Genomic DNA, 24980 nt, shown 5'->3' on the forward strand with positions numbered 1-24980 from the left:
AACACTACTTTGTTCCCATCTCTATTGGCACCTACCTACCCCCCCACCCCGAAGTAAAAGCCCAGAATAACCAAAGCCATTTTAACAGTGTGCGGAATTGTCAGCTGACAAACAACAACATAAAAAACAAGTCACGTTATGACTATGTTATCTGTGGTCACGTTCTTCAGGGTTAGTCCAGGAATTCAAGACTTTACATTCCTTTGTCTTTATTTGTTTACTTTAATTAAACACGTAAAGGTTAATAAACAGACATAGTCCAGAGTTAGTAGGTTGGTATTATAACATTTATTAAAATAATGCTATGGGTTAATAGAAACAGCAAAGAACCAAAGAATTAAAATGCAAGCTATGTAAAATCCCAACTAAAACCCGAAAGTGTCTAATGTATTCATTCATTAGCTAACTAAAAGCCCAAGAAAGACAAGACACCCAATATAATAAAGTACTGCAAAACAATTGGCAATTTTCAGTTATCAAAATTGTGGATTTTGCATTTTGTATCCTTTTCTCAATCAAGAAAAAAATTCTTTTTGAATGTTATATAACATACATATAAAACAAGATAGAAAAATACATTATAAACTTGTAACAATGGCTGTAAATACATTATCTTACATGTTTCTCATAGGCAATAGGTTGGTTATGATACATAGATAGCATGAAACTACTGAGATAATAAAGAATAGACAAAAATACATGTCAGCTGTACGGTAACATACAAGCGACACTCCCATCTACCCGCACTAAAAAATTACATAATACTGTCAGAAAAAAAAAAAGTCTTAAAAACTACATATTTTAATAAGAAATAAATTCAATAAAGAATGATAATACTGAGAACCAAGGCATTCAGAGATTTCAAAAGTCATGCTTTTTTTCAGTTGATCCAAAATTTTGTCAACTAAGTTTTCAAACGTTTGTTCAGAGCCAACATTACTCATAAATGTCACACGTTTATTTCAAACATTTACTTTCTTCCCCATAAAAGACCTTTGATAAACATCTAAAATGTCCAGGTATAACATAGTTGAGATGAAACTAGATCAAATACTGGTATCGTTTTTAAACTATCATCATCACCTCAAGTGTTTGAGTGTCGCAAATTTATTCAACCAACCAAACAAAATAAAAATCAAAATGGCACAGCATATATCGTAAATAAATCAAAACAACTGTATGTGTAACAGAAAGACAAAGCAGTGGCATGTTAAACTAAAGCTAGCTGAATACAGAACAATGAATGTCTATTGCATAGTAAATAAACTGAAAACAGTTTCCAAGTGAGACAAGATGATGGAGGAGGTCACCACAAAGGTGCTTACTGAGCTTACTGCTGACCTTTGACTGTGAAGCTGTGAAGGTGTGTAAGAGGGAAGGAGCTGACGAGCTGGGGAGCCACTGCCACCTGATATCTGCCACGTCTGGTACTGAACAGTTAATGATTACTTAAGAGTTTAGATGTCGGCTTTGTGCACAAATCGCTTCAACTACAAAACTGAACTTCGTAAGAAATTGGAAGTTTAAACTCACATGTAGTTGAGTAGTATATGCACAATGATGCTAGTTTTTCACATTCTTTTAAAGTTAAAAAGGGGGCGTTGTTGGCTTAGGTTACAAAAACCAGCAGAGATGGACTACCCAGCGATCTGCTTTGGTAGAAACAAGTCCGATTAAATTTGGTTCATTTAAAAACCTTGTTTTCCAGAGTGAAAAGCAGAAAGATTCGTTTTTGTGAAAAAGGTTGCTAATATAGTATTATTGCCTCCAATTAATAATACAAAATCCAATACCCCTCCCCGCCCCCAACAAAATAGAGCTCTAATTTTGTCTGTAAAGTGGCGTTCAGATCACACATAATTTTTATTTCAGAATCCTTTGGACTAACATTAAATATCGCAATAACCAAAAGCACTCAATTATGATTTTAAAAGAATGTTTTAAAACTTACTTGCTAGGCATTAGAAAAGTTATCAAATTTTTTCACAGTATCAGATTTGGCAAATTTATATCAAGGTAACGTGGCAAAAATCATATAATTCAAACCATCAACTCATTTGTCTCCCCTCACATCTTCTTTCACATACTGGGCGACTGAGTAACATGCATTAACTTGTATTCTGAGGGAGGAGCTGATCTTACAGGACAGTTGACTAAATGACCATGAAGGAAAATAAGGCACTTTCTTTTCTTTAGACTTATTCCAATACTTAAAAAATAAAAAAAAGACAAAAAGGCTCTTTTGGTCTTTTGTTTCTTGACAACCACCAGAAAAAATCATTTCATGAAATAAAGGGTTTCTTTGTTCTTTTTTTTTTTATAACACTTGAAAGTATAAAATGCTACATTTCCAAAAATATATATTTTTTTCTGCACCAGCACCCTTGTATAGTAAAAGTATCTACTTTTTGTTCATTTGTTTCAATGCACTACACTTTATCTACAATTTCATTACATGTATACAGCAAATAGGCAAGCATGGCTTTTACATCCTTAATGATTTTTTTCTATACAGGGAGGTTTAAAAAAAATATTTGAACAGTTTGCCCAGTAATGTGACACATAATGCATGTACCTTGTTCTTGTCTATTTTTTAAAGGAGGTGTAAAATAAAGGTTCAGTCATTTTAACTCAGATATTTATCTTTTTAAAAATAGTGTTGCAGTTTTGTTCTTTGCATTACTTTTCAAAATTCCTTAAGTTTTTCTCTCATGGCACACTTCTAATACTTCAAATTTTGGCAGGCAATATAAAAAAGGCTGCAACTTCTGCCCTTTGAGGGCACTGTAGTGACTAAAGAGCATATCAAATTTTGAATACTTTTTGAAATCACTTCACCAATGACATCCCTGACCAAAGGTTCATGCATGATGCATCATCACACAGTACATTCAGAGAGCTTTGACTCGCTATGAGAAGAAAAGATTCCTAGAAGTCTCTCACAGTAACTGCCTCTGTCACTGAGTAGTTAAGGGCCATCTGTCTCCCCTTCTGAAGTGAGGCCTTCTTACCGTTCGCTTAGGGTGGGACATTAAAAGATGATCAGTGCTGTGGGATGAATTGGGCCTTATTGCTTTACTACTATTCAGTGCAGGTTCTAGAACCACTTTCACCCAAACAGAAAAAAGAAAAAAAAAAAAAAAAAAAAAAAAAAAAAAACGAAAAAAAACAAAAGCTGAGTTGGAGGACAATTTCTTTGTCTTTTGTTTGGTTAGATGGTAAGACGAACGGACAAGTGCCTCAGCTCGCTGCACTGACGACAGGCAAGCAAAGGCGATTACCAGTTAACTGATCAGCAGGCAGGCATGGTCAGGTCATCATTGGGTGAAGAGTTCAGAGGTCAGAAGGTCATAGGTTAGTTGCCGGTGGCGGCTGGGTGGTTAGAAACAAAAAACAAAAAACAAAAAAAAAAAAAAGAAAAGAAAAGATAGAGAAGAGATTAGTTTCAGCTAGTGACGGCTTAATGACAACATGAAAAACTAATCACAACTAATAAAAAAAAGCATGTTTAATTCTGACAAACTGATTGACACCATCTACAGAATACAATAAAAATCATGACAAGTTCATATCATGATTTGAACAAATGAAGGAGAGCCCACTCCCACAAAAAAACAAAATAAAAAAAACCAAAAACTGTTAACAGGAAAAAATAGAAATAAAATACAACTAACAACTAATAGTTAGTAGCAGTCAATGAAGAAAACTGGAAAACAACAACAATGAATAGGTTTGGTATACAGAATTCTGAAACAGTCAGTGCAGTTATCAGTATCTGACTGCTATTAAGCATTAGTATTCTCTCAGATGCAAGCATTAAAGCAACTATTAATGATGGATGTGATTATTAATAACTGATGATCAACAGAAATGAATCTAAAGAAATTTAAATTTTTATGAATAATTTGGTTCAACATAAACTCTGGGCCAAACAAGGTTTCTTTTGTTCAATACATGTTTATTGCTTTTTCAATTATTCTATTTACAAACAACATGGAATTTCTTGGCCTCATGACACAATGCAATACTAAACTGTAGTCTAGCAGTGTAGGAAACATGGGAACCAGAAAAAGGCCAGGCCTTCTGCACTAGCCAACACTTTCCAGTTGAAAATACTATTTTACACATATAGAACACTTATAAAATGCACTTGCATGTAAACACTGTAAAATCCTGCCATTTAAAATTCTATACTCAAAAAGCTCTAAGTACATCAAAAAATAGAAGAAATTTCTAATTGATACCAATAAGGCATTTTAAAACTACAAACAGCTTTCTTTATTCAATTTCAAAGCTAATACTCTGCAAATAACAATAAAATCTGACATTTCATATACATTCCTGCTTTATATTTTATATTTTAAAAGAAGCCACCTGTAAATACTATTTTCTTTTGCAAAGTAACAAACAGAACAAAAAAAATTAAAAAAATTACAGTAAAACATAAAGTAGTTCTCAAGTGGAAAAGTTACCATTCCCAATGTCCTTGAGTTGCTCCTTCCTTAATCAACCTCTGTCACATTCTGCTTCACCAAACTTGGTCCACTTAACAGTAGTATGATTTTTAAGACTCACTCAATAGCTTAATTATTTCTACTATATTCTGAGGTTTGAGAGAATTTTCTGTACTGTTGCCACTGTGACTAAGGCAGAGGAGATACTCAGTGCAAAGGCAGATTCTGTGCCACTTCATGAGTCAAAACCCAGCGGGTGTAATTTCACATTGTGTAAATGATCTATATAATGGACTGGTTTACCTTCATATAACAAAAATGCTTTCTATAGTCTATCATTTAGGATACCTTATAAATACTACAAAAATACCGTATCTTCAGTGTGACCAAATCTTCCCTGAATTTCTTAAAAATAAGTGGAATTTTATTTAAAAACTGCTATTCCAAAATCAAAGAAGAAAATAAATATTTAACATGATGTAGTCATACCACTTCATAGGTACTCCAGAAATATAGAATCTTAAAGCATTTTTGAAATCACTTAAAATTTTGATTAAAATTGTATTAAGTTTCTTATAACAAATTATATAAACGATGGTTTCTGTAAAATTATTTAGAAAAATTCTGATTATGTTTTTTTGCGTGTGGAATACATAAACAAACTACCATTTACATATATACCAGTAAACCTAGACTATATCCTCTGCCAAGTCCTGGCCTCCTACAGTACACACAGGTGTATCAACCGTGCAAAAGCACTTATGGTTCATCACAACTACAAAGTCAGTTGGTCTTTTATAGGCTTCAAATTCAGTTTTCAAATTATGTGTAGAGGTGGGTTTACTTTTAGTAAAGAACTAGATATTTCTCAACCATGTAGTACTCTAAATGCTCATATAGAATTACATGGTTATATGTCTAAGGGCTGAGTTTCCTTGTATTAAATGAATACTTACACTAATCTTCCCTTCAAAAGATTAAAAAATAATAATTAAAAAAAACCTCAAAAATAGAGAAAACAGTAGTATCATAAAATAATTTAAGTTAAGGATTTCAGACCTCTCCCTTAGACCCAATGAGTGCATACAGTGATAGTAACAGCAGTATATGAGTATTTGTTATTTAAAAAAAAAAAAGTAGCATTTCGGTTTGCTGACATTGCATTTTTAATAAAAACAATGACAGGACTAATCCAAACACATATAACTACAAAAGAGCCTCACATGGAATGTGCTGTCATTTCCAAATACAGTAAAATCTTCCTAAAATTTCAACTATCTCAAGGCACTGGAGCATTAAGTAGACCAGTAATTATTGTGTTAAAACAAAATTATGAGAAATCTCCTAAAAGGAGCATGTAGGGAAAGGTTAACAGAAGAAAAACTACTTTTAAATACTCTTTAGAACTGTTTTAGACATGAACAATGTGGGGGAAAAAAGCTCTGATTATTCACGGAATTATCTGGTTTCCTTAAATGGCAAGTTACTTAAAAAAAACATTAAAAAAAAAATTTCCTCCTTCACTAGGAGACTTTTTCTGATACACAAAGGGTGGTTTACTTGTGCATGACACATTGACACTTAACATTATCTTCATAAATAATCATTGAGCTTGGGGGTCTATTTATTGAATAATCTCTACAAGTAATATATGTATTAGTTAAAAGTCTTCAAACTAATTATGTATGATGCTATCGTCAGTGTCTCTGGGAAGATTTTATTCTCATGTGGACAACACCTGTATCCAATATTTATCAGTATTCAAGATAACCATGTAGAACAGGTAGGTCTTTCTTAAGTTCATAGAAAATGTAGGATTGGGGTATAAATACATCACTTTCCACCACTAGTATTAGAGACTCTGATCAAATTAATTAGTAGGTAATAGATGTGCCATAATAGAAGCTTGTGAAAAATCCTTTTTTATCTTGCTTTGGATTCCTACCTTGTAATGACAAACTTAGAAAACAATGTCAATAAACCGAAACCGTCACTCCTCAATAAACATAAATAATTTTATAAAAGGGTCCAAGGGCATATATAGGACACAAATTACAAATGCTGAAAAGGAGAAAAATGAAGACTTATTTCCCAGTCACAGGTTAGTCAAAAAGGATTTTCAAACAGCTGGATTCATGTCACCACAGAGCTTCAAGAGATAGTTTACCTTCAGATAATATGTTTTAGCAGCAAATAACAAAAATCAAAGGATCCATTTTGGTAAGAAAATGTAAGAATAAAAGGGAACTGATTTTCTGATTTATAAAAAAAAATCCAACTTCATCAAAGTTATCTTCACAGTCCTTACTTTGTTGATTTCAGCTAAGTACTTGACATGTATACCCTTGTGTATACAGTGGTTCAAGTATCTTATTAAAAAGGAAAATGGAAACTAAATCTTCAGTTTTCTCCAAAAGGACACAGGAGGCATATATTCCTTTACTTCTCTCATTAAAGCACCATCCGCTTAGTTCATTTTGCAAAACCAACCCAAAATTTCAGAACAATTAAAAGGTAAATTTTAGCAAAAATTATTCCTGAAAAATAACTAAGGCAACATGAAAATTTAATAGCTCCCCAAAGGGACTAATTTACGTTTTAGTAGAAATAAATCATTGTACATACTAATATAGAATTTAATAAGTTAAAATATGAAGGGAGGAAAAAAAACACCCCAAAAAACCCAACCCTTAAACCTGTCAATTATTACAAATTAATTTAGAAAAAGAAAAGAAACGATGTGCAGGCAAGCAGTGATATCTCTTCCATCAGGTGTGGTGTAACAAATCTTATGGACACCCAACGCATTTCTCATAAACAAGAACTGCAGAACTAAACTAACCTCGGTCTGCGGTCACAATCCTTTGGTAAGGATGGACACGCATATCGTGCCTTCGAACTTTAGTAGCCACCGCACCTAGTTAAATTGCAATTACCAAGACAAAGTTAGAGAACATTCACAAGGGAAAAGATAACAAACATTAACAGCAGGTTTATCAAAATGGATTTCAAATGTTTGTTTACTACAAAAGTTTTCTTTTAGGAAACATGTTAAGGCACAGTAGTCTTAAAATTAACCATAATATGTTGCGTATATATGCATCTATTAATATTGCATTCATTTCAATAATCTTGGCCTTAACCTATTTTATCCATTCATTTACAATCCCAAGTTACAGATTTCATGAACTCTATTAGATCCAAACATAGTTAAGCTTTACTAGTCACATATTCACTGAAGTGCCTTTCTTGCAGCAGGACTACTTAAATAATGCCATGTTTAATACTGACAATTATTTGCTAACCTTAAGACCACTTCCAGAGTCTATCACTTAAGAAGGTTTAAAAGCAATTACTTAAAGCCTACAGATTGTGGTTCTAAACTTTGAGTCAATAAGTATGAACTGCAATGAATTAGGTGATTAGTAAAGCAAACAGTATAGTACACTTAGCAGTCAGTATACTACTATACACTCCTTTATAAATTACCGTTACTTTGTAAGATTACAGCCTAAACCAATTAATAACATACTTTTCCTTTCTATCAGTGTGCAAAAGTGCAAGTCAGTCACTGACTGCTAGGCTAAGCGTCCCTCCCACCCCCTGGAGGCTGCTGAGACTAAGCATTTGTTAAATTCAGATCTGATGAGGGTTCAGTTAAGACCGTTCTTGAATTCTTAGCCTTTCGTTGGGAAAGCCATACCTAAAGATAAAAGGAAGGGAATTAAAAATTAGTCATCAATGAAGATCTGATGCTAATACCAATCTCCTCACTACCACCAACACACATGTCTGCATCCGTTTTGAAGGGCACTGCTCATTTTAAAATAATATGATGAGACTTGATATATAGCATGCATGTTATCTGTGTGCAAATTTATTATAACACAGCAATTTGAAATATTTTCTCAGTTCTCCAAGTGGTCAATATGTTTTACTGCTTAGGTGGCAAAGCGAGAAATAAAATTGATAATGGAATCGTCATTTAGTACTCATTATTATTCATCTTATGAATGTCAATAGGTATCTGTATATTTTGCTTTCAATTTTGTCAGTCTAATAATTATTATAAATAAAAATTTTCCAACACAACAAAAGCACATTGCTTTAAAATGAGAAATTTTACTGCAGTGCCTCTTGCTGTTTCTAAGCAGTAAACTGGTCCATCACCCCTTTTTTCATTTTAGAAAAACTAATCTTATGTAAGTAGAATTCCACGAGGCAAAATCAGCTAGATCTTGCATTCAGAGTGCTGGAACAGCAGCTGGTGGCTAAGAGTGCCAGCCCTGCAGGAAGCAACAGTCAAACTCCTCGAACAGACGCTGTGCATGCAGCAGAGAGGAGCTCTGGGGGAAAGGAGCGGGCATGGGGCCACAGGACAGAGCGTTAACAGAAAGGAAGACGCAAAGGGGTTATAGGTTACATGTTATTTTAAAAATGCTTTGAGAAATATGCAACAGAAACAGGCCTCTCATAAACAGTTCTATTGTATAATTCTGACCTATAATACTTTTTACAATGCTTTAGAGATAAACAGAAAACATGTACAATAAAATGTATCTGCTCATGAAACAAAAGGCACCTGAGTGCATGCACACACACAGATAACATACAGAGCATCGTGGCTTTTTTTAATTGAACAATGAATTTTCAAGTTTAAATCTTAGTGTCTGGGTTCATTAAAGACTTTCATATTTTTAGAAATCAATATTAATGCTGGGAAAAAAAGAACTTAAAAGATCAAAGTCCTAAAAGTCAACAACATGCACGCAGCACCAAGGTCATATACAATTCAAGAAAAAAGAATTCAAATTCTGTCTGGTAAAACAAAGGGGCAGCCCGGAAACAGTTTGTTCCACATTGACTGGTCGTGTTAGAACAGCTGCTGTACTCTAGTCCTTCATCCAGCAAGTCAATGGGCTGAAATATCAGGCATGACTGGCATTTCAATCCACTCTATAAAAAAAAGGCATCAGTAATGTCTTTTTCAAGCACACCACTTTTTGTTCATGTAAAACCGAGCATTTATAGCATGATCTTAATTTTTGTCCCAAATGTGATTCTAATTCAGTGACTTGGTATTTACTTCATTCCATACTGTACTACTGAAATTAAGAGTGTCTCTTATGTTTAATATTAACTAGGACTTCAAAAGAGAAAAGCTGAAGAAAACTGAAGAATGCAACTATTGGTCCCTTTCATATTTTAAGTGATCACAAATATTAGAAAGCACACATCAGTTTTAAAAATATCTCAAAAAACTTTCACATAGAAGTTTAAATTTTAGCTGACAAATAAATCTCCGACACAAAAGGAATCTAAAAACTGGGTGGTGGAGCTGATGAAGAGGATAGGCCAATAGGTGGGATCTAAAACTCAGAATGACCGCAATGATGTCAAAAATGTGAAAAGTATTTTCTGTTTAAAATGTTCATCTCAAATTTACCCAACCAAAGTGAATTTCAGTCACCAAAGTAAATCTGAATAAATTTAAGGTACAATTATTTACAGGAGGAAACCCTTATAAGAGGCTGAAATAGAACAAAATTTAGTTTTCAGTCTTTCTAATGGAAACTTGTCTCTCTAAAATGGATATATCATTTCAAAGTCTGGGGCAGCAGAAGTTATGAAGAAAAATGTCATTAACCATACAGGGAGAACAACTTACCTAATACACCGCTAGGTTCAATAGGGTACTCAAGGATCGATGTAGCTGGCGCCAACGTGTAGGGGTATTCATAGGGCGTGTAGATTAAACCAGCTTCGGGCCCTGGAGGGACTATCGCAGCAGCTGGGTGAGGAGTTCCGTTTGGCATGACAGCGGTCTGTATCTGTCTGATCAAAGGCATTATGGTAGGGCCAGCTGGCGTAGGGGTGCGCAGGGCAGCTGGCGGGAGAACGGGCGCAGGCCCCGTGATAACCCTTGGAGCGGCCTGGGCTGTGGCTGCAAGAGAAAAGGCAAGGGCTGCTACAGTGAAAGCGAAGAGATTGAGAAGGAGGCACAGGGACAGCCGAAGGTGAGACGTGGGAAACGAGAGGGCAGGGAAGGGAAGGAGAGAGCAGAGAAGAAGAAAAATAAAAGGAAATCGTTAGTACATGCGCTGGTCACACAGAAATGCCAAAGCACACCAACCAAATGCAAAACAGCTTCCCCTTCCCCAACGTGATTGAGAATAAATGTTCAAACATTAAAAAGCCACTGGGGAAAAAAAGAATGAGACCATTAAAACAGGTTATATTTACTTCATATATCGGATATATCTATGTTTTTAAGGTTTCATGAGACTAATGGTGCATGCAGAAGCACAAAAAAACACTTGCATTAAAAGATGTTAAAAAATACTTGGTAATCGGAGTCCACAGAAATACAGTTTTGGTATATTTCTAAAGAGTAGCTTCAGTTACAAATGAAGGAAAGCATAATTTTCATTGTATTAACTTAGTCAAATAACCAACAGTTATTAATTTCCTGCATCTGTAGGAATTAACTTCTTTATAGAAAAAACAATACAAAAAAATGTTACATTCCTAAACACATGACTATTAATGATATACTCAGTTTCATGAGTAAATTAAAGCCAACCATTTGTAAAAGTAACCACTCTAAACACACTAGGGTGCCTATATTTGGGAAAGTTGGCTATGTCTTTAAAATTCTATTTCTTTAAAAAAAATTAGTAATTTAAATGACATCATGTTCATATGAATGATGTGTAAAACTCAGATTGTCTCAAAATATAAATTTCACATTATTTCATTTTTAAATATAAAAAAGCAATCCTCTTACAGTTTATGAAAGCATGCACAATACATATAAAGGGGAAAACAGGATTAAAAAATAGTATCATCTACTGCTCTCTGTGAACTCACATATAAAATCAACAGAGAAAAAAATACTGGAGGAAAAATGTGCAAGCAAGGGGAAAGAATAGAAATCAACAGAAGAATCACTGCATTCAGATATATTCCAAATTAGCTTTTATTTTTTTAAAAATTTTGTCCTTTGCATAAATGTAACAAACTAGAAGTCTTAAATCTGTAAGTTAACAGAAAATTTCCCCAAACTCTTGAATTTAGAAGTTGAAATTTCATCAAAAGAATAAAAGAAAAGTTTGTAAACTCAAAACTGAGGCATGCTGGCATAAAATAAAATCAAGAGAGTGCCCTCAATTCTTGAAAGCAGTAAAAATGGGACAGTTAGTCCCATATCAAGTGACAGTTATTTCAACTCTTCACTTTGTTTAACTGTTCACGTATTGTGCTGCCAAAAGGGGAGAGGTCTGGGGACAAAACAGCTGAAACAGCTGTAGCGCTGAGCCTCAGTCTCATTCTTACGTGATTTAATGTTGGCATCTCTGTAGGTGCCATTGAGAATTGCAAGCTCCATCAGCTGCATCTTCTTCAGGCTGTCTTCTCCCTCCGCCTATACATGGAAAATACAAGAGCACTGAGCACTTGAAATGGTCTATACACATCACAGCCATATCTATGCACAAACCTTAAAATAGGTATCATGTGACTATAGCCATCTGTTTCAATCAGGGAAGAAAGATCAGGGAACCAAAAGGTGCTACATGCTGAAGCCCATTCTCAGTAATGGGATGTTGATACACAGGATACTCTCAACTGCCACCAGCTACATTCCTAAGGTAAGCTACACTGATTTATTAATGTTCTTCTAAAAAGCTTTACTTTTAAATGGAATCAATGGAAATATTAGGTAAATTAAATACAGTATAGTCTCTATAGTACCTATCACTTTGTTGAAGAGTCTAAAACTCAAATGTATTCATTAAAAGACAAAAAACAAACTGGGATTTTAAACATGTAAGATTTGACTGTGGTATTCAGGTAAGGAAATTTGTTTAATCTCCCAAAAAGGAAAATTTAATAAAATCATAATCATAAGAATTTCTAAAATTTGTGTATATATTCTCGTTTCTTATGCCAACATCCCGCTCTCCCCTCAATTAGCAAATGCTATCAATTCTAAAGCAAATCCATCTTTAGGGGCATCTGATACACTGTCCAAGCCAAGAAAAACTTAATAGTGAAATGGGGCACTATTAGTAATTATGCAACAGGCAAAACCCAGGGATGCCTCTGATCATCAAAATGGCCATTTCATTTACCTTGGATTTGTCCCACACCCTCTCCATTTACTGTTGTCACCCTTGCTCTTGTCATTATTGGTATATTACCAAAACTACTACAATAATGTGTTAATAGTATCTGTTCTCCAATCAATCTATGCACAATGGCCAGATTAACTGCCCAAAACAAAACTTTCATCTTAATGTTTCTTAACATTCTCATGTCTTAAAACCCTTCATGGTCTCTTGCCATCTAAAAAAATAATAATACATTTAGATTACCTATGGCCTGGCCCCAAATTATCTTCTCAAGTTAAATCAATCTATGTTCTTTACACATATCTTACATTATAAATCAAGCCAAATCACTCCGTTATTCATCTCTGTGCATATTCCTATCTCCTCCATCTTGAATGCTTCTCTGCGCTCCATTCTACCCTTCATACTTCTTTCCAAATCTTACTTCATCCCTGCGGACTTCAACCTAAGTGCTACCTTCTCAAAGGGCTATCCCTAGATCGTATTTTTCTGCCCTGAATCAGTTTGTTGTATATCGCAACTACCAAGCAAAGAACAAGCTCCTAGAGAACAGAGCCTATTTCCTATTTATCACTGCCTATCTTCCCACTCATCCCATCTCCCCAAGTCATTTGCTAGGATTTAGTTTTTAAATGACTGGTACGAGAAATCTTTAACTGTATTTACAAATCTCAAATGTCTAAATCCTGCAGGATAATCTTCAGGAACAGAAAGATGAGGTTCATCCCTGAAGATGGTGGCAGAAATGAAACTATGTGCTGTTCACATATTTTATGCATTATCTAAGCCTCGGGACTTAATATTTCAAAGGAAAGTAACCCAATGATACATTTTTCTGATATAACATTGGTCCTTCTTGATTCAAGAAAGGAGCAGGTGACAAACTTCTCAGTCCTTTCCTATTACACAAAACTCTGTCCCTGGCACTGTAACAGCACATGGGGCACTACAGTTTGTAACAAAGAGAACTGCGAAGTGGACTTCTAACAAACTACAAAGAATTTTTTTTAAGGTAAGTGAAAACATCATGAAGACTGATGTGCCACTGTCGGCATGTTCCACTGCCGACTTTTCGGTAACCTACTCTGCAGTAGCAGAAAATGGAAAAGATACTCGCACTCTGTGGAACTGCTATTCCTTGATCCCTATGAACATGTACAGATGAATGAAAAAAAAAGAAGTAATATTATTTATTTGAAAGACACATTACTTGCTAAAGATAAAAATAAGTAAGCAATGTCACTGGAAGAGAAGAATTAGAAATCTATTATGGGGCTTCCCCGGTGGTGCAGTGGTTAAGAATCCGCCTGCCAATGCAGGGGACACGGGTTCGAGCCCTGGTCCGGGAAGATCCCACATGCTGCGGAGCAACTAAGCCCATGAGCCACAACTACTGAGCCTGCATGCTGCAACTACTGAAGCCCATGTGCCTAGAGCCCGTGCTCTGCAACAAGAGAAGCCACCGCACCTCAACGAAGAGTAGCCCCCGCTCGCTGCAACTAGAGAAAGCCTGTGTGCAGCAACAAAGACCCAACACAGCCAAAAATAAATAAAAGAAATTTATAAAAAGAAATCTATTAGGATAAAACTGCATAAACTTGTCCACTGAAAACTAGTGATACTAAAAATTAAAATTTGCCACATCGTTTCAAACCCAAATCTATGTATAACAGAATACCAAAGTAAGTATATAAACTATACTCTATATAAACAGAAAGAAAAGCAACAGGTATACCTTCAGTCACCTTCCACAAGAAAGTGGTACACATTTGAAAACGTCAGAAAAGTAAGAAGAAGAAATAAAGATGAAAGAAGAAGTGAGGTGACACAATGCCTCATACACAGTGCTGTACAAAGAAGAGGAGCTAGAACACGTTTTCACTGAACAGCTTCTTTCAGGTAACAAAATAACCACACTCACTAGCTGGTGATGCAGTGTAAAACTTGGGAGGAAGGCAAAGAAGATGACGGAAGAAATACATGTGTGCATGTGCAGGGCCTGTGCATACATGTGTGTGCCTTTTGCAGGGTACAGGAAATGAAAAACTGATCTAGTGACATCAACAGAGGAGGATAAAAACCAGAGCAGCACAGCTTTCACTAGGTGGTGTCAGTGAAGTGTGTCATAATGACACAGTTGCTGGAGGCCACCAAGACTTACAAGTTACGAATTACAGTATGCACACTGAATTATATCACATTATGGCAGGCTATACTAGTATCTCCTAGCAGAACACAGAATTTAGTCCGCAAAACTAGAATTTGAACCTGGTGGTCTCACTCCAGAACAAGCTTCTCTCTTCCATCCTCACCACTCCTACCCACTCTGCACTCACAGGGCATGACGTTATGTGTCTCAAGAGACAACTATGGACATTTGGGTGGCTCTAGTTTTGGGATATTGTGAATAATGCTGCTATGAAAATTCTCCTACAAGGCTTTTTTTGTGAACATAAGTTTTTACTTTTCTTGGATAATTACCTAGCGGTGGAACTGCTGGGTCATGAGGTAAATGTATTTTGCATGGAAAACATTACGTGAAGATTATCAAAACACTGTAACACATTTATCTTTGAAATATAAGTTTAAAAATATAACAAACATTGATAACTTCTCTACAGGTCCACTGCCCTGCATCTAAAACCTGTGACATCAGAAGTGTTTTGAGAACTTTTCAAATTTGTAGAAAAATAATATACCAATGATTACATAACATTCCCAATGGGTCTGGTGGAATACTTCAGTAATCCAAACTATAACAAACGTAAAAATACTTACACTAAGTGGGATTAAAAAGACTATAAACACAGTTTTCTGAACTTTTTGGGGTTTGCAATTATGGATGACAAATTATGGATCTGTATAAATATATATAATTTATGCATGTATTACTTAATATACAGCTATGTTATCAGTTATATTTAACAGCTATGTTAAAAGTGATAGAAATAGATCATGGTTAATATTGGATCAGAGTAACATGGTTTTAATGTTTTAAAGTAGAACAATTTATATACTGTTCTACTACCTTATTAGAATTAGATATTAGATCTTCATCATTTAAGCATTTATACTGTATAACAGATCTATGGCATTGGTACTTTATTATCTCGGAGGCTCAAAAAGATTAGGTAGCTTACCCAAGGTTATACAAGGTCACAGTGCAAAACCAGCTTTCAAACCAGAGTACCTGATCCAAAGTCATTACCTTCTCCAATGTCATGCACGGTGACTTAAAGTGGAAGCACTTTTTGAATTCATCAAAGAATTCACGTAAGAAATGAAGAAAATTATGTTTATTTGGTATTTTAAAATCCATAAAGTACACATTAAAAAAACCCCACTACAACAGTGTAATTAAGTACAACAGAGCTAAAACAAATGTTTATTTCCAAATAATTAAAATGTCAACTAACACAATAATCTGAACCACTGCCTGTAATAAAAGCCCAAACTTTCCAGCTTAGCATTCAAGGTGCTGAACAACTTCTATGCAGCCCTATTTGCAAATGTTTTGCACTAGTCAGAATCATCTGTCCACTGTCCCCTAGAATATATACTTTGTGCTTTTCTGCCTCTAAGTTAGACAAGATCTTTTCTAGAAGCATGCTGTGTATGCCTCTTTTGAGAGCCCAGAGACAGGTCACTGGCCTCTCCAGAGTAGCCTTTGCTAATCATTCCCACAGATAATGATATCACTTTCCTAAATTTATGCTACTCCTTTTGGGGAAATCAATCATATAGAGCCATGTGTTATCTCTTCTTTTCTGTTTTTTCATGTTGTTTTAAGGAAATTCCTTACGTGACCTGTAGGCATGAATCAACTAATAACCAATACACCAGTCTTCTTTTTGCCTCCAATACCTTGCAAACATGAACTTACTCAATACATTTTTAAAAAATGGATTCTTACTTTTCTATAAATTTGAAGTAATGAGTAGAAAAGGTTTTCCAACATTAAAGTACATGACTTAATTCACTTGGAGAACAGGGCTGAGCAAACAGTAAAGAGAAAACAAAGAGTGACCACAGTTTATAAACAGTTTTAATACCAATCATCGCCTGCATCTGCCCTGTCAACTAAAGAAAAGTCTGACAAAGAACTTAAGGACTTACACTTAAATACAGGGTTTTATACAGGGCAGTGACATAACAGCATGTCTTTAAAGGCTTATTCTGGTATTTTGTGAATGGACTGTTGGGGGCTCAAGTATGATTAAAGAGACCCAGTCACAAGCTTTAATCCAGTCCAGGTGACAGAAGAAGAACTGGACTGGGGTGGAAGTAACACAGACAGAAAAAGTAAGTTAACTTGACAGGACCTGATGACTGACTAGATATAGGGGGTGAGGGAAAAGGAGACATTAAAGAATGATGAGGTTTTTGGATCAAGCAATAAAGGAGACAGTGACTCCATTTAATGAGAAGACAAAGGCTGAGTGAACTTCCAAAAGTTCTGGTTGAAAATATTATGCTTGAAATGCTTATTTTAAACACCCCAGTGGAGATGTCAGGGAGACAGCTGAATAAGAATCTGAGGTCTACTTTTCAACTTAGCCTATAAAAAGCGAGCAGAAAAATTATCTCCCACACCATTTTCAGAACATTTTTCTCCAAGATGATACAGCAATTATTAAATTTCAAGCTGACCTGCCATATGCTTTCAAATGCTGGGTCTAGAACTCTATATAGTTCTATATCTTCTAGGCCAGCTGGTTTGTTAGGCTCTATCCAAGTGAGGGGGCATTAAAGTGAGAATGAAGAGCTGGCTGAGGGGAGAAGGAACGCCGCTCCCTCCGGCGCCAGCTGTTCTCAGCTCTGCACCTACCTTGCCAGGGGCAGCTGTTTGCAGGCCCCACACTCCTCTCCCAGTGCTTCTAGAACCGGCTTCGCCGAGCATCCCCAGCCCTCAGCCACAACCAGTGTAGCCACTCTTCTGAGCTACTGAGATTCTAACACCAGCCAAGTGGCACCACTTTGTCAGAGGTTCTCCCTCTGCCAGAACTTTCTCAAAATGTCTTAAGATCTAATAACAGTACCATTTTCTCTCTTATCTCCCAGCCCTGGTATAATAGCTGCTTCCCGGAGTTTCTAAATCTGAATTACACTCTTATCTCCTTTCTCCATTTTTAGTTCTCAACACCCACTTAACCAATAACTTTATTAATTCTCTCTGTTGAAATACCTAGTGTGGTTTCTGTTTTCCTGATAAAGAATTGGCTCCCCAGCACTGCTTCATCAGAATCTGAATTTCCCCGCCTGGCATTTATGGCCACATCAGCTTCCTCTCCTTTTATATCACCAACTTCATTCTGTGTCAAAAATCTAAGTACACTCTGATGATCTGTTATTTCTTTAGATTATTTAAAGGTTCCTTGATTCATGTTCCTTCCTTTTCCCAGTCTTCACTGTTCAGTTAACAGAGGCTAATGAGCACCTACTATGATGCAGATACTCTGCTAATCAGTCCAACACACCAAAAAAATGATATTCACAGATCGAAGTACATTAGAGAAATTCCCAGAATCGTTACAGAAATTCAATATCGAAAAGATGTATCGGAACTCCTATACTTAGGTGGAGAGGCAAAGTCAAATTAACGTCATTACTTCACTTGGGCAATACAGCCTGCTCATCTTTTACAAAGCAAGCCCTTAGTTCAAACAGTATGCAAAAAAGGCCGTTTCACTGAAAAATCCGTGGGTCAAAATGTTAAGAGACACAGTAAAGGGGAAAGAAATCTTGTCATGTATTTTTCTATTTCCCATTAATTACACTATGCAGTATACTCCGATTTAATCACAATACCTGGTTCAGCAGCAACAACTTAACACAGATAAAGCAAGGTAAGGCAGAGAAAAAGCATGAAGCATTTTATTTAATCAGAAAAGCTTAAAACACTCAAACACACACACTCACTGACAAACACATATATACAAAGCTCCACACACTACATAAACTACATTTTATAAAACTAAAAAACACTTTTACCTTAGGGTAATACATTGTCTTTTTTTGACAAGCTATAAACAGATTTGTCTCAAAGCTGTGATGATCTCGGAAAAGAAAAGCCACGTCTACTAGAAAGCATTTATTCCTTTCTATGTGAAATATAGTATGATACAATTTGAAATATTTTTTATAGTAAGCTTAATAGAAATGACAAACTTTTGAAAGATTTCTATGATCCACAACTCAGGCTACATACTAGTATTAGTAATAAATAAATAATGATAGTAGATATAAATAATGACAGCAGATATAAAAATAAACATAAATAATGATAGAGCCACATCATTATTTTATAGGAAAAAACAAAAGACCTCTAAAGTTGACTGTATTGTAGGTGGACTTTATCAAACTATATGGCTGGGGCAATAGAAGAAAGGATAACTACAAATTGTGAGCTTAAGAGAGCCTTATCCTATAGCAGAAGATGAAGAGTGAGAACCTGAAGACAGGGTCTAAAAATCTATTTGCTATGAGAGGTATACAAGAGGAGTAGGCAAAAATATACTATGACGGAAGCTGACACAGGGTGTAGTGGAAGACCAGATGAAAAAGTATGGGGAAAGAATCACAAATCACTTTAAGGATCTGATGATAACCACAGACTGTCTAGAATACATACAACGGTATACAGACAAAATGTGATGCACAACTGTAGGGGGTTAACCATGAGAACTAAACTCACCTATGAGTATCTGTGTTAGAACTACTAATTCACCCCAAACGGTCTTGAAAGACTTCCAGTATAATGTCAGTCTTCTACAGGGATTCTTGAAAGTAACCCATTTTTCACTAGGAGATATTCATTATATTTCTGAGCCATCAAGCACAGTCTAATGACCTCAAAGGAGAGCAGAGGCAGAGAGCTACTTGGTCCTTAGAGCAATCTGAAGTCACCACTGCCAGTTTTCCTTATATTCAAACTATTCTTGGATATAATCATTATGGTGACACACCTGAGGCCTTTAATTTTGGTCGACTCCCACCTTAACTTTCTTTGCTGCTTCATAAGCTATCTAAAGGTATACCTTCATTATAAATAGTTGACTAAAACTTTGAACTAAATTAAGGCCAAGGGAAAACAAAGCAGGGAAGGCAGAAAGGCTGGTCATTTCTTCAAATGCCAGCCGGCAGCATCTGGCCTCTCTGACGCACAGGAGCAGCAAAGGCACTGAAGGCAGATCAGACTGTCTTTTGCACTATAATTTTTGTTGCAGATTGTTGAGACATTTATCAGTTTTCCTTGGTCGGAAAAAAATAATAAAGCTAATTAAGTATTTCATTTTTTAAAAGACACTTTTTCCCCCTGGGATTTGAATAACAGTTTCTATTTTATCTGTTTATAAAGAATTTAACCTTTCTTATCTCATTTAATCCTCTTGATAACTCTGTAAGGTATATAACACAAGTATTATCTCTTCCACTGGCTGTACTTTAGGGTAAAATTAAACAAAAGATAGGAATTTGGCTGCCATGTGAAAAAAGCACTTGAATACTTCTTATACTCAGCCATCCCGTGAGAGTGAGAAAGCCATGTTCGCTTTAGTCACACTTGAAGAACCAAATAACAATAAATAGAATTTGGAATGTAAACAACACATTCCTTTAGGGATGAAAAATATTTTACCTCTGAAGTAAATTGCAAATACTCTCCTATTTCTTAAGTGGGAAGCTATCTACATAGCAATCTAAAAACCTCACTTTGAAGTAGGCATAAAATAAATCAGGGAAAGTTAAGTACAGCAGTTGACTGAACTTGCCTTAGAAAACTTTTCTTCTATAGCAAGACCAATTGTGAGTGGAACAGCTGTTGTGCTAGAGTACACCATACCTTAGAGGAAAGCAATCTAGGAAGTTCCTCTACTTAAGAGATTTAAACCTTATTAACTTTTACAGTAAACCAATAAAACCACTCTCCTTAAGCAAGCTGATTATGCACGGTCATTTTGGGTTTGGGCTCTTCCTGTATTCTTTGTGGCTGCTATGTTTACCCTGTATTTTGAGGCGTTTTATGAACAGTAAAAATCACACCGTATCCAATAATGAACCCATAAACGTTTAGTAACAAAATTATCAATAGAAACAAAACTGAAAAGTGGTGAAAAAAATATAAATGCCGGAAAGCATTGTAAGAAACCCAAGAGTTCTTTCTTCAAAGAGCAGATGGAACTTGCTGTAAGTCATAGATGACAGTTGCGTGCTGTGACCTCATGTCTTGGCTGAATGTTTAAATGTACATAGTGTCAACAGATGTGCTGGGAATGGAACAGGTACGTTCAGGCTGACAAGGAATTCCCTGTAACACCTGATGAGTTCATCAAGGAAGGGAGGCACTGACTTCCCTGGCGGTTCATTGGTTAAGACTCTGTGCTTCCAGTGCAGGGGGAATGGGTTCCATCCCTGGTCAGGGAACTAAGATCCTATATGTGGCGTGGTGTAGCCAAAAAAAAAAAAAAGAAAAGAGGAAAAAAACCCACAAAAAAAACAGGGAGGGGAGGCACCTGCCTCAATAGATTTCTTTCCAAACACACTAAACTGATCTATTTTGTAAAAGGTACCAATGATATACCACTAAGGAGGGAGAAAACAGTACCATCTTAAGCTACCAAGGACAGGATCATTAGTCTGTTTAGTAGGATATACCCAGGAACTGAAAGCAGAAAACACAGAAGTCACTGGGACTTACAAACAAATTGACTTAGGTATTGTCTTTTCAAATCTAGGTGCTTCTATGTTGCTTTAAAATTGTATTTTAAAATTACCCATAATCTACCACTCTAGGAAAACAGCATTTTTATTCCCACATAAGTCTTATTATGAATGGAATTTTTCCTTTAATATTTGTTATTCAATTTTATATCTTACTATTTTTATGAAATATTCTACCAACATTTTTTGTATTATAGTCCTTGAAATTCTAAAAAATTATATTCATTATATAAATGTTTACTGAAACACTATCTCTTGGACAGGTTTTATTAACTAACGAATAGTTTGCCCTCTTGGAAACTGGTGGTGGGGGCGGGGGGACTGGGGAAAGGAGCTGGAAGCAGAATATTAAGCAGTGAGAAATGACTGACAATAAGGACCTTCCAGAAACACACTGCAACGGTGCTGAATGAAGTTTGGGCTGGTGATGAACAGGGAGGGAAGGCTTTGGGGTATTGTTACATAATAATATAACAATTTGAGACCTAAATGATGAGTGAGAGTTAAAGAGGGGAGAAAGAATGAAGTTGGTTCTGAAAAAATGAACATGTTCAAAAATTTAGAATCAAGAGTATGAAATAAATAGTAAAGCTGCTAAGGTAATAAGTCATGCTCAAGCAACTGGACGTACTTCTTGGGAGTAATTAGAAGTCATCCAAGTGTTTTAACCTAAGGAGAATCATGATTAGATTTCTATTTTAGAAGTATCACCCTAGCTTCAATAAGGAGAATATTTGGAAAAATACAGCAAGATCATCAAGATTAAGAGGCAATTATAGGTTCCCAACCCAGGCAACACATAATGATATCCGAACTGAGGTAATTCCAGTGGGGATGGAGAGACAAGAATAGAAGTGAGAGATGGTTAGAGGGTAAAACCAACTGTATGTGTGTCAGGTGGTGTTTAATGGTTCCCTAGCGCTCAACATTAACCTTCTGTTTTATAAAGAATTCTGTTATAATAACATAGATAACTAATAAGAACCTGCTGTATAAAAAAAAAAATTCAAAAAGAAAAAAGAAAACTGTTATAAATTGCTCTCCTGATGGGGGACTACTTCTTTTGAATAAATACCATGAAGATGAATTGCATTTATTTAATCCCCTCTTCATTCCAGAAGATGCACACAACGTTAAACTATGTCCTAAAAAGGCTTTTCTAATGTACATGGTTACACAAAGGTATGGGTATTCATTTTATGGAACCTTCAATAACCTGGTTTTATTTTTTAGAACATCTAAACAAAACAATTGCTAACCAAATGGGAATAATGCCACTGAGTTCCTTGAACAATTCCTTCAAATTGGGCTTTTTCTCAGGCATTAGAGAGCTGTGATTTCCCCACTTTTTTTCCCATGAAAACTGACCATCTGCTAAAATTGTTACAAAAATATTGTAGTTCACTAAAAAGGTTATGTATAAGGTAAACTTGATGATCACTTTTTCTGTGCCTGGCAGCATTCACCTGACGAGCTAGCCCAGTAACAACAAAGAAAGATTAGGGAGTACGAATATTGCTTGTTTTGATTGCTTGTGTGTGTGTGTGCACGCGTGCGCATGTGCATGTAAAATATATACGTATGTATCACATGTATGTACAATATATAGTTCTTAAAAGTTACTTGTACTTTAAGTTTTCTTTTTTTTAGTATGGAAAATACCAGACATATATAAAATTAGTATACTCTTAAATATGTTAGATTCCATTAGCAGATTTTATATTTCAAATACTTCTAATTTACAAAAATCAGTACCTAAAATTGGGTTCATGTAAAAGATGTATGCTTTACAAAGAATTTGCTGTAATGCATTTCCTTAATTTAGGAATACCCACAAAGGACTGAGTGGTTCAAATACACTTTAATTGGCTTGTAACTATAGTCATGATCAAATCTAAGAATCACTGCTTTACTTGGTTTTTAAACTACACAAGTATTTCTTCTCCTCAACAAGCTCTAGTGCTTCAGTTTTGTATGATTATTTTGAGGGATGGCACAATTCTTACCACTGGTATTAATATACAGACAGAAAATGGTATTTTTTCTAACATGAGCTTTCATGATAAGAAATGAAAATAGAAAGCAATGAATTAGAGAATAACATACATACAGGCAAAGCCGCTATTGGTAAAAATTTGACTGACGTTCCATAGGCAAAAGGAGCTTTATGTTGGGATGCTCGATGCTTTAAATATTTGGTATAAATACTTAAGGAATAATTTGCTAATTGTAAAAAGGCAATGGCTCTGGTTCCAGAGTTAGAAGTAAATCAACTCTGGATCTGTCCTGTTATAATCTGGGTCTACAGTACCAGATTTATAGCTTTTTCAAAAATCTTTTGATTACTGAAATTCTCACAGGAAAAAATAACTTTGTTATTGCAAGTTTGAAATTCTCCTAATTTCCCATGAAAAACCTTTTATAAATCAACAGTTTTTTTATAACCAAAGTTCTGATTGTTTATTATTTGGAGCACACCTCTTCATTTGTTGCAGAACAGACTAGACTGCATACCTTAATTTCAAAAAACAACTGTATTATTAGGTTCCTCGTATCTATAATACTAATAAACATTTGTTCAATGAACATAAGCAGATGCTTAACACACCTGTCAAAACAGTAATGTGTTAGAGATTTAAAAAGAATAGAACTTTTTCTTTAAGAGGTTATGAATAACAAAGCGAAACACTACTACTATTGCATATTAATATGTACTTGTTTAAGAAACCTGACAAGTACTGTGTAGTGTTTTCAGGGAAAAAGTTTCCTATTTGCTGGTCTTTCACTGGAAGTTTTAAATCGTGGAGTATTTAAGAGAAAACTTTCTTGTGGTTTTTTTCCTGAGCCTTTTCCCATCTTAGTTTCTACTATGAAACCTACTATCCACTTCCTCCACTTCCAATCCAGAGATCACTATAATACACCAAATAAACAGAGTGTTCTGGGACCTTTAAGTTATTTAATATAGGGGGGACTATAAGTGGGTAAAGGAGAAACAACATGAAACAAAGTTAGGTACACACCAGCTGGAGATGAGCTATGAATGCCATGCTAAACAGTTTTCATTTTTACCATGCAGTGACAGAAAGCCACTGCAACGTGTAACAGAGAGTGTGACGGTGCTTCTATATATTAAAAAGAGAGCTCTGTGGAATCTAAAAAACAAATGAACAAACATAACAAAACAGAAAGAGAGTTACAGATACTGAGAACAAACAGGTGATGCAGTGGCAGAAAGAAATAGGTGAGGGCGATTAAGAGGTACAAACTTTGAGCTGCAAAATAAATGAGTCCCAGGTATGAAATGTACAGTATGGGGAATACAGTCAATAACTATGTAATGTCTTTGTGTGGTGACAGATGGTAACTAGACTTATTGTGGTGAACATTTTGAAATGTATAGAAATATCAAATTATTATGTTGTGTAACAGGAACTAATATAAGATGGTAGGTCACTTATACTTCAAAAAACAAACTCATGGAAAAAGAGATCAGAGGCGGGGTGTAGGGGAAGGGGGAACTGGATGAAGGCAGTCAAAAGGTACAAACTTCCTGCTATAAGATAAATAAGTACTAGGGATGTAATGTACAACATGAAAGATATAAATACTGCTGTATGTTATATATGAAAATTGTTAAAAGAAAAACTCCTAAGAGTTCTTCATCACAAGGAAA

At 35.3% G+C, this 24980-nt stretch overlaps 1 protein-coding gene across 3 annotated transcripts in view; it reads right to left on the minus strand.

The window, feature by feature from the left end:
• Positions 1–2321: 2321 nt before the first annotated feature.
• QKI (QKI, KH domain containing RNA binding) overlaps positions 2322–24980 on the minus strand; it is a 137681-nt gene continuing 115022 nt past the window's right edge. Inside the window, exons 5-8 of one of the 3 annotated variants that reach the window (XM_065888478.1) lie at positions 11790–11877; positions 10123–10422; positions 7297–7371; positions 2322–3372 (exon numbers count right to left, since the gene is read on the minus strand). In XM_065888478.1, the coding sequence (XP_065744550.1) occupies positions 3356–3372; positions 7297–7371; positions 10123–10422; positions 11790–11877 (480 nt within the window). In that variant the 3' untranslated portion in view covers positions 2322–3355. Of the gene's footprint in view, positions 3373–7296; positions 7372–8131; positions 8158–9366; positions 9411–10122; positions 10423–11789; positions 11878–24980 lie in introns of those variants that run through there. The other 2 variants (XM_065888481.1, XM_065888479.1) reach the window with 2 other exon arrangements.

Source organism: Phocoena phocoena, chromosome 12 (genome assembly GCF_963924675.1).
Source record: "Phocoena phocoena chromosome 12, mPhoPho1.1, whole genome shotgun sequence".
In the NCBI taxonomy this organism is placed as follows: Eukaryota; Metazoa; Chordata; class Mammalia; order Artiodactyla; family Phocoenidae; genus Phocoena; species Phocoena phocoena.